At 47.9% G+C, this 16,749-nt stretch overlaps 1 protein-coding gene across 1 annotated transcript; it reads right to left on the reverse strand.

The window, feature by feature from the left end:
* Positions 1–1,738: 1,738 nt before the first annotated feature.
* Positions 1,739–16,358, reverse strand: BMP2 (bone morphogenetic protein 2). Its single transcript, XM_028722205.2, has 3 exons — positions 14,991–16,358; positions 11,358–11,713; positions 1,739–3,481 (listed from the first exon to the last, which is right to left on the reverse strand). The coding sequence occupies exons 2-3, from the start codon at positions 11,707–11,709 to the stop codon at positions 2,637–2,639; spliced, it is 1,197 nt and encodes a 398-aa protein (XP_028578038.1). The 5' UTR covers positions 11,710–11,713; positions 14,991–16,358; the 3' UTR covers positions 1,739–2,636.
* Between the last annotated feature and the right edge of the window lie 391 nt (positions 16,359–16,749).

The following is a 16,749-nucleotide window of genomic DNA, read 5'->3' on the forward strand; positions in this document are numbered from 1 at the left end:
TTAAAGCGCATGTCAACCCCCAAATAATCCTGAGCATGGCAGTCTGTTAAGGGTGCTGAGAAGCGTAGCTCTTTGCAGAGTAAATGGCAATTCCTGGGAGTCTACTTTGATTTTTGTGGGGCAGGGGGAATGTTTTAAATGCATAGTTTGGATGTGACCTTACAGTCACAGTCTTGTCCTACCAAGCCAAAGAACAGGTCATGAAATGATTACATGTCTTCTCTAGTGGTCTTCATTCTGAAGGGTTGCTGTTACTGATTGTGCAGCCTAAAGTTGCAGATGTTGCTTATTTGGTAAGACATCCATCAGATTTAAGCCACTAAGTTAGAAAAGCTTATTTGTCTTGTTTCATACAATGTTGTATGGATTCCCTTTTTGTATAACTTACCGATATTGTGATTATTTCTAATTGTTTCTGGTAGGCTTTTGAATTGTGATACTCACTGTTCATCTAACCTTTTGCGAGACACTCTGAGCACCATTTTGTGAAAAAGTGCCATTCAGACAACAATGACATGCTTAGCAACATAGTTAGAATTAGTGCTTTTTCCTGGGGGGACGCATACCCCTAAACATTTTGTGAATCTAAGTTTGGCCTCATTGAGGGGCAGTATTTCAATATGAGTAGGCAAATGAGAGTACTCCTAAACATTTTTTTGAGGGAAAAAAGCACTGGTTAGAATACTTGTCAAAGATTGCAGACAAGGTGTCCTGACCCTCTACTCCAAGGCTATTGAAAAAGTTCCAGTGCCAAATTTTTTTAAAAGGGAAAAATGCTGCAAAACAAAGCCACGTAAATCTCTTTGTTTGTGCAAAAAACATTTGCAGGTCTAACTAGGACTGCTTGACTTTGGAGGACAAACTGAAACATCTCTAGGGACATTGCTTTCATTTAAAATAAACATATGCTCCCGTGAACACCTAATGATCCGTTCTCAAACCACTTAAGTGAAATTATTCCACAGTATGTAATTTCAGGATGGTTATGAATGGCATTATTGCAAGCCAGACTAGCAGCGCAATCCTTCACAAAGCTTCTCAGATGCAAGTGCGATTGAGTCAGCTGGGTTTCCCCAAAGTAATTCCCCCTGAACTTCGTGGGAATGCCCTCCGAGTAGATATGTGTAGGACTGCAGTGTAGCTTTACGTCTTTTGACTCTGGTGAACATTTCTCCTGTCGCTGTTGCTTGTAAGTAGCCCATTCCAGGTGCACCCCTCCTCACTGGCCACTGAGGCTGATGAGAGCGTAAGTTCAAAAACATATTTTGAAGGCGCCATGTTGGCTACTTCCCACCTGGCTCTGTAGAATCTATGGAAGGGCGATTGTTTTCCTGTTCTGCAAGTTCTCGTGGGAAACCAAGAAGCCCTCTTCCCCTTACATGGGGGTGCAAGTTGACCCAGCTTTATACTTGCATATGGGCAACACATCTGACTGCATGCGAACTTCTACCTCCCTGGAGCTTTTTACATAGGTGCGGGAGGAGATATTTAGGGCCTGGCCCGGTAGTAATTCCTCGGATTCCTTTGCATGTGTTTGATGTCCCTAGGAAAATAAAAGGGTGGAATTTGCATACTTTGCTGCTTCCCACAAACCTGTTCTTCCCTCGGAGCTCTGTTAGCATAGATTGCAAGGTGTGCGCAATAATACACTTCTGGCATCCAGCGAGCTTTACTCTGGAGTAGCAGGAATACCTTAGGCGCCGTCGGAAAGGCGAGCAGAAATGAAGCTTTTTAAAAACTGGTATTTTATTATTTAATATTTGGCCAGGACAAGGATTCCAATGGGTGAACTACTTAAAAGGGGAGAAACAGCATAAACATTTTGCTTTTCTGTCGGTGCAAGGACCAAAAAACGAAAATCAAAGTAGGGAAAGAGAGTTTTCTAGAGAAGCCCAGTTGGGGGTCGTGTGACACCTTCATGAGGAACATCAGTTCTATTTCTACTTGCTCGGCAACCGTCTGGTTCTTATCCAAATGCTCCCCACCGGGAGGATGCCAGTTTCTCATGGACTAGGCAGCCCACCCCTGCAGCATTCCTGAGAATTGTACAATATAATCTTGAGTCAGCAGGGCGGATTAGCCACTTTTCATTGGGCTTGCACTCGTGACCTTAACAGTAGAACTGCAGAAAGCAAAATGCATTACGCACCTTTGCCATAGTAACCCTTCCATGTACACATCGCAACTTACTTAAATACACACTGGGAAAGGAAGAGAAACAAAAAAAAGCTACCATTTGTTTTAAATTATGTACAAACCCTATATTTTTTTTTCTTCTGCTTTTTTTGATTATACATATAAATACAAATTAGCTATTCTTCTAAAGTGGTTATAATAGTAAATAAATACAAAATAACAATCTGACCTTTATACTTCATGTGCTGAGGGGGGAAAGGGGGGGCGCTTAAACCCATATAAAATGTACAACTAATACGTTTAAAAATCTTTAAAAGGAATAATTCTCTGATTAAAATATTTTTTTCCTCACTTTTTTCTGTAGACATAAATAGATTTTTTTTTCAAAATAGATGCGTTTAATTCTCCATTTCATAACATAAATAAGGTCTTCATTGGGAAATATTAAAGTGTCAAGTTTTGTTTTGTTTCATTGGTCCATTTTCCGTCCTGCTGCCACGTCAGCGGCAACCACAGCCCTCCACAACCATGTCTTGATAATTCTTTAGTACCACCTTCTCGTTCTCATCCAGGTAGAGCATGGAGATGGGACTCAGTTCTGTCGGCACGCAGCAAGCTTTGGGGATTTTGGGGTTGACGGAATTGACAAGAGTCTGAACAATGGCATGGTTGGTGGAGTTCAGGTGGTCTGCCAAGGGGAAGGGGCAGTCTCCGTGGCAGTAGAAGGCACTATAGCCCGGCGGGGCCACTATCCAGTCATTCCACCCCACGTCGTTGAAGTCCACGTACAAATCGTGCCGTTTGCAATTGGACTTGCGCTTGTTGTGCTTGCGCTTGGCCTGGCGCTTCTCTCTCTTGTGGAGAGGGTGTCCCTTTCCGTCGTGCCCAAAGGTCACTAGCAACGGCCTGATCCGAGACCAGCTGGCATCGTCCTGATGCAAAGACCTGCTGATCCGGACGTGCCTCTTGGAGGCAGTGCTCTCCCTGGGGTCCAAGTGAGCCACTTCTACCACAAAACCATGGTTGGGTTGTCCATGTGCAATCCACCGCATGATAGCCGGCGTCACATCAAACGTTTCCCACTTGCTGGCGTTACGATGCACCAAGCGCGTGTCCAAAAGTCTCGTGATGGGGTCCTGGGAGGCCTCTCTCTCGGGCTTGACGATTTCATAAATATTAATACGGTGGTAAGAGCTGCCATTGCTCTCAAAAGCGTCTTGAATGTGCTCCCGAAAAACGTGAAGCTCAGCTGAAGTGATGAACTCCCCCTCAGGGATGGAAGTTAAGTTGAAGAAGAAGCGACGAGATGTTTTCCCACTTCTTTCTGGAAGTTCTTCTAGTGTTTCTGGTTGTGGGGGGAGAGAAAGAAGAAGAAGAAAAACACAATCAGTAACTCAGATAATGCCATGAAATATCTGAAGTACCCTACAGATATAGAAGATTTCCCGTAACATTAGCATAAGCCAATACGTGTGTTACGTTAGAAATTCAAATGACTTTTCCCCCTTTCCCTTTTTCTAGTTGCTCTTGTCTTTCTGTTTGTTTAGGCAAGCCCACGAAACATGATGTTAAAATGCTTCGTTCGCTGCCGCACATTTTGGATCTCATAGGAGTGCACTGCAAATTCCAGGTGGTCGTAATAAGGGGGAAGAAATGTGAGGCATTGCTTTGGAATTCAAGGGTATTAAAGAACATTTTTTAACACTGTGGTTAGCAGGGGCCCAGGGAGAGTAATTAAAAACTGACTGAGGATCAAGGAAAGGGATTGCATTTCTTAAAGATTTCCCTTAAAAAAAAAAACACAACGCCAACAACAAACCCCTACCTTCCAGTTTTCATGTCAGTCTCTCAAAAGCCATTCCAAAGGCATTGTGCCACAAGTTTCATGATTTACAAAACTTACTATCCAAAACCCTGTCTCGTAATTATAGACCTTTCCACAAAGCACACCCAGTCATTTTACTCAAGCAGGCCCTAAATGAAAATAACTTGTATGGGTTTAGTAGTTAAACCATTCGGATGCCCTCCAGATGTTTGGGACTATAGCTCGCAGGCATGCTGGTTGGGGCTGATGGGAGCTGTAGTCTTAAACATCTGCAGGGCACCAGGTAGGACTAGTTGTTTGCTTGGGGGGAGGCCATGGGCAGCATTGCAGGAACGGGCAACAAAGTCGCACAGATCTACTGAACTGCAGCAGTCTACAGCTGCATCACATGTTGGGCAAATTCATCATCCATACTGCCTGTCCACTGCACTGCTATTATGAACAGTTAACTGCAAAATATGGGACAAACAGGCATACAGACCCTGCCAACCTGGAAGGCGCTTTGTGAGTTGTGCCTTGTCCTGCTCTTTTCTATAAAATCTACTACTAATTTTAACTGTTGAAAGCTCACCCCCTACATAATACTTGCTATTACAGGTGGGAGCAGAGGAATGAACATTTGCTTAAGTATGTGGCTGAAATTTGAACTGGAGACAGGCAATATATTGGTCATCATCTAAAGTGGCCAGGGACACAAAACACCATTTCCTTTTTGTTCTTTTTAATATGGAAGGCATGAGGAGGGGTGGGGGGAAGGCTCAGAGAGGGGATGAAGACATACTGGGCGAAGGGAATTATGTGCATCCCATGTGGAAGATTGGAGCACTCTCAGATAGTTTTAAGGTGTGAGTTTTGCTTTTTGGAAAACAAAATTTTGGGGAAATATAGTACTATGATTGAACATTTACTTATGACCAATAACACTGTACAGTATTGACAGGATGTACTATTGCTGCCAAATTTAACTAAACCATTGAGGCCAAGGGTGAGGGAATCTGCTGCTCCCAAGGTTGATATTGCTGGTCTACAATTTCCACCATCCCTGACCCTATTAGAGACTGATGGGAGTTGGAGTGAATCTTCATTTGCACTTTGGGTTCAGAAATAAATTCATGTGCAAGTCAAAGAAATCTAAGAGAAAGCAATGGGAAGATTTGACTTGCCCTATCTCCTGTTTTATTCCAATGGCTCAGTATGCGATACAATATCCATATTCTCAGATAGCTTCTAAATTGGGTTATGAACAAGCAATGTGTCCAGCCCACTCGGTGAACTACACAATGATAATACCACCACACATTGCAACTTTTACCAGTGGAGGCTTAAATGCAACAACTGTGGCTGAGTCTAAGCATATTGTGAACTATCTTAACCGCGACATTGCTCCGTTCGTGGTCCATTGACTTGGAAGTGTCACTAATATTAAATACCAAAGGAAGAAGTTTTGGATTCTAGCCTAATTGTTCCCACTGCAGCTTTGGAAACACAACTATAATCCAAAGGTATCTCCTTATTCCCCAGCATCTGATTCAGAGTCCCTTTCCTCTATGGTCACCTAAACAAGAGCTTGTATTTAAAGTACACAAGTCTATGGTGGACAACGGGTCTCTCCCAAGCATTTGCAGGAAAGCTAACTATAATTGGCTCCCTCTAAATGTGGTGTCCTGAGCACTCTACACCCATCTGCAGTGAGGCCACATGTATGCCTGAGCACATGGAGTCTCTTGCAGGGGTGGCCCTGACATGCTTTAGGGTGAAGCCACCTGGTCATGTGGCACCAAGATAGGTGCAGGCTACAAAATGGCAGGGAGTGGTTTGTGAACAGCATTGTAAGACTCCTTTCAAAGCACTGGCTATGAGTGAGGTGTGTAGCATTTGACAGCAAGATGTCTTAGGGTCGGACTGTTCTCCTCTCTCAGCAACTCTGTAAAAAAGGTAAAGGGACCCCTGACCATTAGGTTCAGTCGCGGCCGACTGGCAAACCAGAGCAGCACACAGAAATGCCGTTTACCTTCCCACCAGAGCGGTACCTATTTATCTACTTGCCCTTTGACGTGCTTTCAAACTGCTAGGTTGGCATTAGCAGGGACCGAGCAACAGGAGCTCACCCCTTCGCAGGGATTCGAACCGCCGACCTTCTGACCGGCAAGTCCTAGGCTCTGTGGTTTAACCCACAGCGCCACCCACGTCCCAACAACTCTGTAAGCATCTCTAAAAAGTGCCAGAACAACAAGATGAGGGGATGTGGGGAACTGTGGGCCCCTGTTCCCAACCACCCCAGCCAGCATGCTCCAGTGTTTAGGGCTGATGGGAGTTGTGGTCCCAGCAACATCAGAAGGGCCACAAATTCTCCATCTCTCCAGAAGAACATCTTCTGAGGAAAACAGAAGCCATTTCCCAGTCCTTTGAGTCTACACTCTTTCCTGGGGTTTCCACCCACCACAAACCCCTGGTGTCTTTCCTTCAAGATCTACTTCACCCTTGTTTTTCCTTGCCCTGTCCTGATGGGAGTCCCCCTGCTTCCTTCTACTCAGAGGAAAAACTGCTGCGGTGTTTTATCCTGCGCTGCCCTGTCCCCTAGGGCCATCTTCTATCCTCACCCTACTGCATCTGGCGACTCCTCACTACCTTTCAGAGCCAGCAACCGGCTGCCATCTTTCCGTCTCTTCCCACCCAAACCCCTCCTTGCCTCTTGCGTTCCCATTCCCGCCCTGCCCCCGCCAAGTTTTGCAACAGGGGAAAAAACAGCCGCTCACCCAATGGCTAGGGAGGGTTCGCGAGAATAACAAGCCACAGCCACGCTGTGTTTACCTCACATTCGATTTGTTTTTAATTCCTGCCCTATCTACATCATTGGTGCTTTAATTGGACACTTCTCTTAAGTGGCTTTGAACTGACATGTGCAAAACAAAGGCAGGGCTAAACAAACCCCCGCCCCATCCCCCAAAACCCCAACAAACCTGTGTTTTGCATGGTTGCAAAGGTGCAAAGCCAGAGCTTCTGCCTTTGCCCAGAGAGGCAAGCCAGAGATTAAAGGTCAGTGGCAGACATGTGCTTGCTGAGGAGAGAAGTTAGGCTGACAGGGACCAACACAGTGGCTCCATGGTTGTGGAATTCCCTACCCAGAGAGGCAAAATCTCAGAATTGTAGAGTTGCAAGAGGCCATGAAGGCCATCTAGTCCAACCCCCTGCAGTGTGCAGGAAACATTGTCCAAAGTGGGGCTTGAACTCAGAACCATGAGATTAAGACTCTCATGCTCAACTGACGGAGGGAGAGGCCTCTTACTTTAACTAGGCTGGTTTATGGGATTGGATGTGACGGGGAGTAATATTGCAAGCTGCAAACAGTGTACTTGGGCCTGTGTTTTTATTAAAGGAAATGAAGAAACAATCTAACAATTTGCTCAAATCATTTGTGGCCCTTGGAACTGCGAGAAAAAGTAAATGATCGCGTCAGGTTTTTAGAGCTTTCAGAGAAAAGTTAAGTGTGTGTGTTTTTTCTGTAGCACGCTACAGCAAAACAGTCAGAGGGAAAAACAGGTTTTCCTGTGGGTTCTCTGTAAGCACATCTGTATCCTGGTCACAGGAGGTGTGGAACCTGCAGCCCTCCAGATCTTGCAGCCCTCAGCCGCCAGCCAATTAGCATTGAACCAGTTCCTCCACACTGTTTCTCGTATTTAAACCCCACCATTGTCTAGGCACTCCCTTTCCTCTCAAGCGCACCTGTGAAAGGGCCTTTCAGTAGCTGACATGCCAGGGAGACGCCTCGGGGCATAAGGTGATGACGATTATTACTATTATTAATTAATTAAATTTCTATACTGCCCTTCATCAGAGGATGACTGGATGGTTTACAATATAAAACCCTCCAAAAGACCTACCGTAATGGTTGTATTCCCTAACATCCTTTCTATTTCCCAAGGCCTTTAAAAACTAACCTGTTATCTCTGCTGCTGCTTTAAGGCAGCTCTCTCTAGATAAGCTGCTTTTAGGTGTTTTCTTTTCTTGTATTTTTTTTTTTGGGGGGGGGGGAGAACAGCCCTTTGAATCGGCTTGAAAGAACAGGCTTCCCACAATAAATAACAGACTTAGGGAAAGACTTAGACCTGGGTTCAAGTTCTCTCTTGAGCTATATAGATCACTGGACCGCAATGGCCAAGTCATTGCTTCTCCGCTTCAGCGGGACTTACTCCCAAGCAAAGGGGTGTAGGGTTATCGCCCAAGGGTTTATTTCGCTGGAATAAAGATTGTTGCAGAGTTGCAGCAAGGAAGCTGACCGACCGAAACACTTGCTAGCCTTCCCTCCCTCTGCCCGCTCATATATGTATGTAGTTCTGCGTTAAGATGCATTTTGGCACAATTGAAATGTTTACTGGAAGTTCTCCCATTCATTAGTTTTATATTCACACACACAAAGCAGCATAAGCCACAGTGCAAGTTTAAGTTACACCATTAATCTCTTTCCTCATTAAGACTTGCTATTAGTTAGAATAATCACTACGCAGGCCACACCCCTTGTGGAGAAACTTAATTAAAATACATATTTATGTATCTTTCCTTGCCAGCCCAGCTCTATACTATATGTAACCTAAGCAGTTGCTTCCGTCTCTCTCCCCCCAATTCTACAATCCATCAATGCCGCCCGTGAAAAGGTTGACAACTGCAAGTTTATAGCTTTTCTGCAGAAGACACTAGATTCACATCCTCTGAATGCTTATTATTTGTACATGTGTTGCATCAAACTATCTGTGGCTGGGATGCAGAAACACAGAAAGGAACCTGTAAGTCTAGCTAATTCAATGTGACTTTGCTAATCACATACATACAAAATGTGCTTAGGGTCATAAATGGAGGGGAGAAGAAAGGAGATTGCCGCAATCATGGCAAAACCTTTGGATTTGCATTGAACAGAGATGGCAGAAGCAGCAGCAGCAAAAACAAAACAAAAAAACCCTTTGCAAATACAATGTAAAGCTTTGCCCAGTAGTGCTGAGGACAAGTTCATTCAAGTTTAAGGAACTCGGATATAAGCACTTTGCATAAAAGTTCAAGCAAGTTGCCTTTCATTTAGCAAACTGGCCTAGTTGGAAAATACAAGAATAAGTGGCAACAGAGCATCTGAAGATTGTGTTGCATTTACTCCCAATTGTTCTGTCTGGTTAAGTACATATTTGCTTGTGGCTTCTAATCTGAGTGACCTAAAGCCCCAGGTGCCCATGAAATCCAGTGGGCAGCTGCTCCCAAACTTATCAGCCTTGCTTTCTGAAGGGCTTACCTTGGGTCTCCACTAAATCTAGATTTAAACAGAAGACAAAGTCACGGTGGAGACAATACAATTGATTGTTAAATTGATCTCTCACGGGGATTAGACGGGGATTAGAAATCCTTCCAAGTTACCCTGATTGCCAACTGTAAATTAGACAGACTTTTTTTTTTCCTATTTAGCCTGCAACATTTAAATTTATTGGTAGGAACTCATAATCTGGACAGAATCTGTAGAATTAAAAAAAACCGCCCACTTCTCTTGCATTGAATCAATGTAAGTCAATTTTTAAAAACTGATAAATGAATATGGCACAGAACAAAGAGTTCAGCAGAGTTAGAAATGTAGTTTGCCATTCTTAAGGTTTAATGAAACAAACATAGCCAGCAACTAAAATTGCTAGCTATTTAAAGGGGGAAATGCGACATTCCTTGTACTCCTCCTCATTTTTGCTCCAGGTTGTTTCCTACCATCTATACGTTCATCACCTCGAGGAAAAACTGGTCTCTACACTCCTCTGGGCAAATTGGCCACCCACATTATTAGCATAAGCATATGCGGGATACTGGTTCTTTAGGAGGGAGGGAAAGGAGATTCTGCCGCCAACACAAAGGCAGTGACAGGCTCAATCTTCAGAAACATATTTAGAAAATTAAATAAACTTTTTTTAAAAAAATCAAATACATCTTAGAACATGGGCAGGCAAATTAAGGCCCAATCGCCTTCTAAATACAGCCCACGGACAGTTCGGGAATCAGCGTGTTTTTACACGAGTAGAATGTGTCCTTTTATTTAAAATGCATCTCTGGGTTATTTGTGGGGCATAGGAATTTGTTCATTTCCCCCCAAAAAATATAGCCCAGCCCCCCACAAGGTCTGAGGGACAGCGGACCGGCCCCCTCCTGAAAAAGTTTGCTGACCCCTGTCTTAGAACTATGGACTGTGCTTTTAAAAATGTCTCAAAATGCAAGGCCATGTGTTTCTGTGATGTTCATCATTATGCAGGGGAGGGGATACGCAACGTGTCAGTGTTCTTCAAATAGCTTTTTTTTTAGAAATCACAGGCTGAAACTGCAATCTTTGGGTTGGTTGTAATTCCGGAGATGACCCATGGAAATCAATGGGATGACTAAGTGAAGTCTCACCGATTCCAGCGGGTCTGCTCTAACAATGCCTTGTGCTTGAATCCAGCCCAGGAGGCCTGGCAGCCATGCAGAGATAACCATTTCTGTTCATTTTGGGATCCAAAGGCTAATGGGCATGTACTGAAATGGGCATGGTACTGTCTTCACATACACATCTACATTACTGCCAACATGACTTCAGGTTTTGAAAGCTTCCCACCCACCACAATCATTCAAAATAGTGGCCAGAATTAAAACAGATGAGTCCGGGCACACAGCACACAGAAGGAGAAAGAGGGAGATCGTTGCAAAATACTTGCCCTGATCAGAGGAGTAAGATTTTGAATTCCTCCTAGTGTTTCCAGGTGTGAGCTTTGAGTGTGAAAGAAGGCTACCTATTTCCAAGTCAACATGGGCAAGATTAGTTTCAGAACCCTGATTCATTTTTCAGTGGTTGAGACAGGCCTGCGCTGAACTAAGAGGAAGCTGAGAGGAGTTTGAGCAGAAACACCACAAGGAGAGACTCACACTTCAGCTGCATTCTCTTCCTTCCTAGCATAGATGCTCAGAAGGAAAAACCGTACATTTAAACTGCACTTTTCAGCTAACCAGATTTGAGCGATATGCTTTGTCTCGTTAGAGCATACCAGTGTAGCAGCAACCAAACCAGGCAGAGATTCAATTTGCATAATGAGGAATTCACAACTGCTTAAATAGCAAGAGATACATTGCATATATCTAATGGGTGAAGGAGCACAAGAAATCAAGGCCATTGCTGCATTTGGCGCTGAACAGATTTCAGGCAGGGGTCTCTCTGCATCCTACCTGGAGACGCTGGGAACAGGTGCTCCCCCACTGAGCTATGTGGGCCTTCCCAAATATCCAACCACCAAACGTCTTGGCAACTGCAGCATTCCAATTTGCAAGGGGCAGAGGGGGTGGAATCTCCAAGCCTATTTTTGTTAGGGCTTGGGCAGCGGAAGCAGGAGCTAAGAGCATCCCTCCTTACCTTCATGGTGAAAGCTCCTGACAGTATTGGCCCTGCTGGCAGCTCTCTCCAGGTTATAGTCCATGGTTGTTGGCTTCTGGCTGGTGTGCAGATGGTAGAGCTCCAACATATAGGGAGGGATGATGATGTCCTTGCTTGGGGTGGGCCGCCGCGTGAGCCCAAACATATTGAGCAGGCGCAGTTCAAACTCGCGCAGGATCCCTTCAGAGAGTTGCAGGGGAGTGACACGGCCCAAGTCTCCGCTGAACCTTCTCCTGTCGGCCACCTCCGGGATGAGGCTGGCCGAACCACCCAGCAGTATGTGATAAAGCAGCAGTGCTAGTAGAGAGCAGGTCCTGGCAACCATGGTCATCAACCTGGGGAGAATGGAAGAGGGTGAGTTGGCAGGCGAGGAAACGCTGTAGGGCAAAACCAGCATGAGCAAAGTGTAAGGTCCTTCTAAGCTTCACGGCTGCTTTCGCTCCATGAAACATAGGAAACCACCTTGTACAAAGCCATTCCATTGGTGCCGTCTAGCACAGTCGTATCTGCCAGTAAAGGTAAAGGGACCCCTGACCATTAGGTCCAATCGTGGCTGACTCTGGGGTTGCGGCGCTCATCTCGCTTTATTGACCGAGGAAGCCGGTGTACAGCTTCTGGGTCATGTGGCGAACCAGAGCAGTGCATGGAAATGCCGTTTACCTTCCCGCCAGAGCAGTACCTATTTATCTACTTGCACTTTGACGTGCTTTTGAACTGCTTGGTTGGCAGAAGCAGGGACCAAGCAATGGGAGCTCACTTGCCCTTCTGATCGGCAAGTCCTAGGCTCTGTGGTTTAACCCACAGCGCCACCCGCGCCCCTTTATCTGCCAGTAGTATAATTTCAGATGGGATATGCCCAGGACAGCCTGGTAATGCCAGGGATCCAACTAGGGTCTTTCTGCATGCAAAACAGTAGTTTTACCATTGATCTATAAATAACCCTTCCCAGCTCCCATGGTCCTTGTAGGTAGGACCTTCTCCATTTCCCTGAAAGTGAAGTTTATGAGAGACAGTCCTGACCCCAGTGGGAACTTTGATACTGACATGAACTGTGGCAGGATATTGTTTTTCCTCTCTCTCTCATATGTCCACAGCTGCTGGGGTGGGTAGCAATCTGCCAGCACATTATGGAAGCTGCCCATGTGGACCAAGATTGGTAGGAACTGGTATTATGGGCAATGGGGAATAAGTAACTGAAAGCGAAGGCAATTCACAATCCTGCGGCTGAAAGCACAGATAAGGCCCAAGCAAAAAGAAAATCCCACAAATGGATCCTCTTAGTCCAGGAAAAAACAGGTTATACTCAATTGTTACTCAGAGTAGGCCCACTGAAATCAATGGCCATGAGTAACCTGGGTTCATTAATTTCAACAGAGTAAACATTAGTTGAATACAACCCATAGAAGCTGCTATCATTCCTCTAGGCAAGTCACACAAAACAATATTGGTAACGCACAACCTGCTCCCCACCGTGGACAACTTTGCGATTGCTGGCAAAGGAAAGGACTGTGTGAAATGGAAATTTCAGAAGGGAGCTAGCACATGTAAGACCCTGCAGATTTGGGCGGCTCACTTAAAAATGCCACCCACAACCCCTTGAAGGAGGGGTGGCCTAAAACCCTGCAGCAAGATATTGACACATTCACCCACGATATGGCATGGGGGATACCTCCACAATCACATGAATTTTCATAATTATATTCACAAGCCCACACTGTGGCTCCTGGGCTATTTGAGTGCAACTGTTCACTCCAGAGAATAAATAGAGACAGAACTGTTATAATTAGTATTGTGTGAAGAGCCCCCAAGCATAGCTGCATGCTGGGACGTAGCTGAGGGAAGGAAGTATTGCAGGGTGTGGCATGGTGGGGTTTTGAGGGGAGGCTGGAGAGCCAGCATTATGGGACTGTGATCTTTAAGCTGCTTCCTTGCCTGCTGTAAGGTGGCTCTGCTGCACAAAACCCAGGCATGCATGTAGCAGAAGGTATGGAATGAGGAGACAGGAGGTGAATATGGTAAAGGGAGAACAAATAATCACGGAGTGGCTTTTTTAGAAAGGAGAATTACATGGGGAAGGGGAAGGACACATGCCTTTTTGACTGCAGTGAAACATTTATCCAGAGGAGCTTCCAGCCTCCTAGGTCTGCAAGGAGAGCGGGCTTCAAGTTTTATAGCCCATCGATTCCCCAAGGGCTGGACAAAACCACTGGAAACAATTAGAGGATGCACCAAGGCAACAAGTCAGCACAGAATGAGGCATTCAAAACCAAGTGCACCTGACAGTGTGCTGGATTGTGACCTGAAACTGCCTGACTCCCCGCTTTCTCCCCCTCACTCCCTTCCTTTACATCCTGTAACCTACACATAGCTAATGGAAACCTTATTTCATCTCTTCCCCGCCCCCTTCGCTCCGCATTTTAATAGTTTTGGGATCCAGCATAATGAGCCGGGCATCGGCAGCCACAAGCAAAAGATTGCAAAGGTTGCTAGCTAGAACTTTATCCATGTGAGCCGTTTCATTCAAGGATCTCATTTACATGGAGAGAGCGCCTTTCTGCTGCTTTAGTTCAGGGGCGCGTAAAGTTCTTGGACGTGCATTTAGGTTTGTTGGACTTTCTTCCTTTCAAAAGCCTGCTACAGTAAAAGCGAGCTTAAACTCCACTCTCCAGCATCCCTTTCCCGTGCCTCGGATTCATTCGGCTACGGTAAACGATCCTCTCTAACTGTTAAGAGGCCAGCCGTGATGAACTTGTGGCCCTGCAGACTTCGTTGGACTCCACCTCCCATCAACCCCAGCCAGCATGGGTGATGGTCAGGCATGATGGGAGCTGTAGTTCAACAACATCTGGAGCCAGTTCCCCCACCCACGGTTTATGCGCGGAGATGTTCCTACCAAAATCAATGGGATTTGTGAATGGAGGTGCGCGGGGGGCGCGTTACAATAATGGGCTAGAAAGGGACTCGGGTTTCAGAAGCTCCCGAAACAGCGGTGGGTGGGTGGGGAGCCTGTAGTTTGCGGAGCGGAGCGAAACATCCCGAATAAAGTAGCTTCAGCAAGTGACCGGGCCAGCAGAGCAACACAGGCAGCAACTCCGGAGGCCTGCTGGAAGTGTTTCCCAGCCAGGACTTCTTGCAATATACGGGAGAGGATGCTGCCGCGTAATAACCTGCCCAGTACTCTCCCTGCCTGCCACCTGTGGCCCGGGATATTGCAAGGCGCTTAGGATGGGCGCTGCAAGCAGTTAACTTGCGCAGCAAAGTGTTTTGGGGAAGGGGGAAGCTGGGGGGGTCTTGTCACGGGGGAGAAAGAGAAGAGGAAAAGCAAAAGGGACACACACCTCCCGCATTCTCTCAACAAGTGCTCAAGGTACATGCCAAGAGGGAGATCTGCCACCAGAAATGTCTCGTTTACCATTAGCTTTAATTCATACTTCCTAGGAAGACTCGCGACTGTTTTTGTTGTGGGGAGGGAGGTATGATCCACAGTCTGGGAAACGCGGAGGAAAGAATCCGCAGGGAGTCCCCGCGGGAAGTTTCCCGGCAGGTGTGGCCATGTGCCGAGTTCGAAACCGCGCGCGCCCTCCTTCCCCAGCGCCCCCCGCCTCCTGCTACCTTTTAGGATCCCGCCGATCGCCTAAGAAGCAACAGCAGCACACTCGGGCACGTCCATGGAGCCACCCTCCACATGGAAGTAGCGTGGCCGATCAAGCGGGGAGGATGTGCGATCCGTCCTTTCTTTTTCTTTTTTTGGGTGGTGGTGGTCTTCCCCCCCACCTCCTTACTCCGGGGTCGGGGAGGAGAGCTGTCCACGAGCGGCGAGGAGCTGTGCTCAATTTCCCTCCCTCCCTGGGAAGTTTGCGGCGAGCGCAGCCGAGGCAAAAGGGGAACCAAACGTTCCAAGCGCCTCCGAAGCCTCGCTCTCTAGTCGAGCTCCTCTCCAGCGCTGCAGCCCGAGCTCGCTTCTCGGCGCAGAGGAAGAAACATCCCGGGCATGGTCTCGCTCCTGGTCTAACCTGGACGAAGCGAGGAGGAAGACGAGGAAGAAGAAGACGTCGACGCGGCGGTCGCGGATTTGCAGCTGCTCTCTGGCCCGCTGGCCTCTCCCGGGCGCCGCATCACTCCCGGCTGCAAGAGCGCTGCCCCAGAGCCAAGCTCGGGGGAAGAGCACGCACCGCCGGCGTCCTTCTCCAGGGCCCGGCCCGCCGGGGAAACATGCTCAGGATCCGAAACTGCCGGGGAAAGGAGGGTCGGGGGCGAAGAAACGTCCCTTTCCCGGGCCGAGAGCCGGCAATGCGCGCCCCCTCGGCGCTCCTGCTCGGATGTCAATAGAAAGCAGCTCCCTTCTCCTTAAGAAAATGCCCTTGGCATCAGCAGCCGTGAAGCGTTGGATTCCGCCTCCGATCTCTCCAAACGGGCCACTTTCCCCCCACTCCTCTGGGTCGTGCGCTTTCGTTCCTGGTTGCAGAAGAAAAGCAGCAACAAGAGCGAGCAGGCAGAGTTAGTGGCCCGGCCAGCCGCTGCCGCCGCTGCTCCTCCTCCTGTTGCTGCTGCTCGGTTCCGGCGGCTCCTGGTGGTGGCTCGGCGGCAAGAGCGCACGACCCGGCTCCTGCCTCTCTCCGCGCGTTGCGTGCGCCCTGGGCTCCGGCGTCGAGCGCTTCTTGCTGCTTGTTCCTGTTTCTCCTGCAAGCGGAGCTGCTTGCGCCGCTCTCCCTTTTTCTCTCTCTCTTGGCGGCCTCTCCCTCTCGGGGCTTTTTGTGGCTGCTCGGCTCGGGCTGAGGTCACGGGCGCGGGGGCTGGAGGCGCGCTCGCCAAGCGCCAGGCGGCCTGTGAGCGAACCGGGAGAGCCTAGGCGAGGCTGGCGCGGCGGGTTGCTGGTGCTGCAAGGAAGCGCGGCAGGGCAGGCGGCTTTTAAAGGGAACGCCGCCCCCTTTTTGGACTTCCCTCCTCCAGGCGCCCCCCCCCTCCAGCTTACACACACGCACACACACACGCATACAAGCAGGCACACATACGCTCAGCCCCAGCCGCGGAGGGGTACTGAGCGCGCTCTTCGCTTCTCCTCTGCCACAACTTTCCGGATTCGAGCCGTCAGGCTCGCCGGGAGGAGGAGCTGCCGGAGCTCCGGCCCGCCGCGAGACTTTTCTTTGCCCGCCCGGCCCGCGCTTGGAAGAAAGATGTACCTATTTCTTCACGGCGCTCGGCAGCTCCTTCGGGAGTGGAAATGTTTCCAGAGTTGCGCGTGCCAAATGCTTCTGTTCCGAAAGGGGGGTTGGAAAGGATAAAGCTCTGCTTGTGGAAGACGACGACGGACTCCCCCCCCCCCCACCTCTCCCTCCCTCCGCCCGCTCAACATAAAGAGGGGAACTTCCTA

Source organism: Podarcis muralis, chromosome 3 (genome assembly GCF_964188315.1).
Source record: "Podarcis muralis chromosome 3, rPodMur119.hap1.1, whole genome shotgun sequence".
Taxonomy (NCBI): Eukaryota; Metazoa; Chordata; class Lepidosauria; order Squamata; family Lacertidae; genus Podarcis; species Podarcis muralis.

What these genes read in the sequence shown, in the direction of transcription:
- BMP2 (XM_028722205.2), bottom strand. Translation starts at nt 11,709, where the DNA reads ATGACCATGGTTGCCAGGACCTGCTCTCTACTAGCACTGCTGCTTTAT. An exon ending in CAGGAGCTTTCACCATGAAG is followed by an intron (nt 3,482 to 11,357) that starts GTAAGGAGGGAT and finishes CCCCACAACCAG; the next exon opens with AAACACTAGAAGAACTTCCA.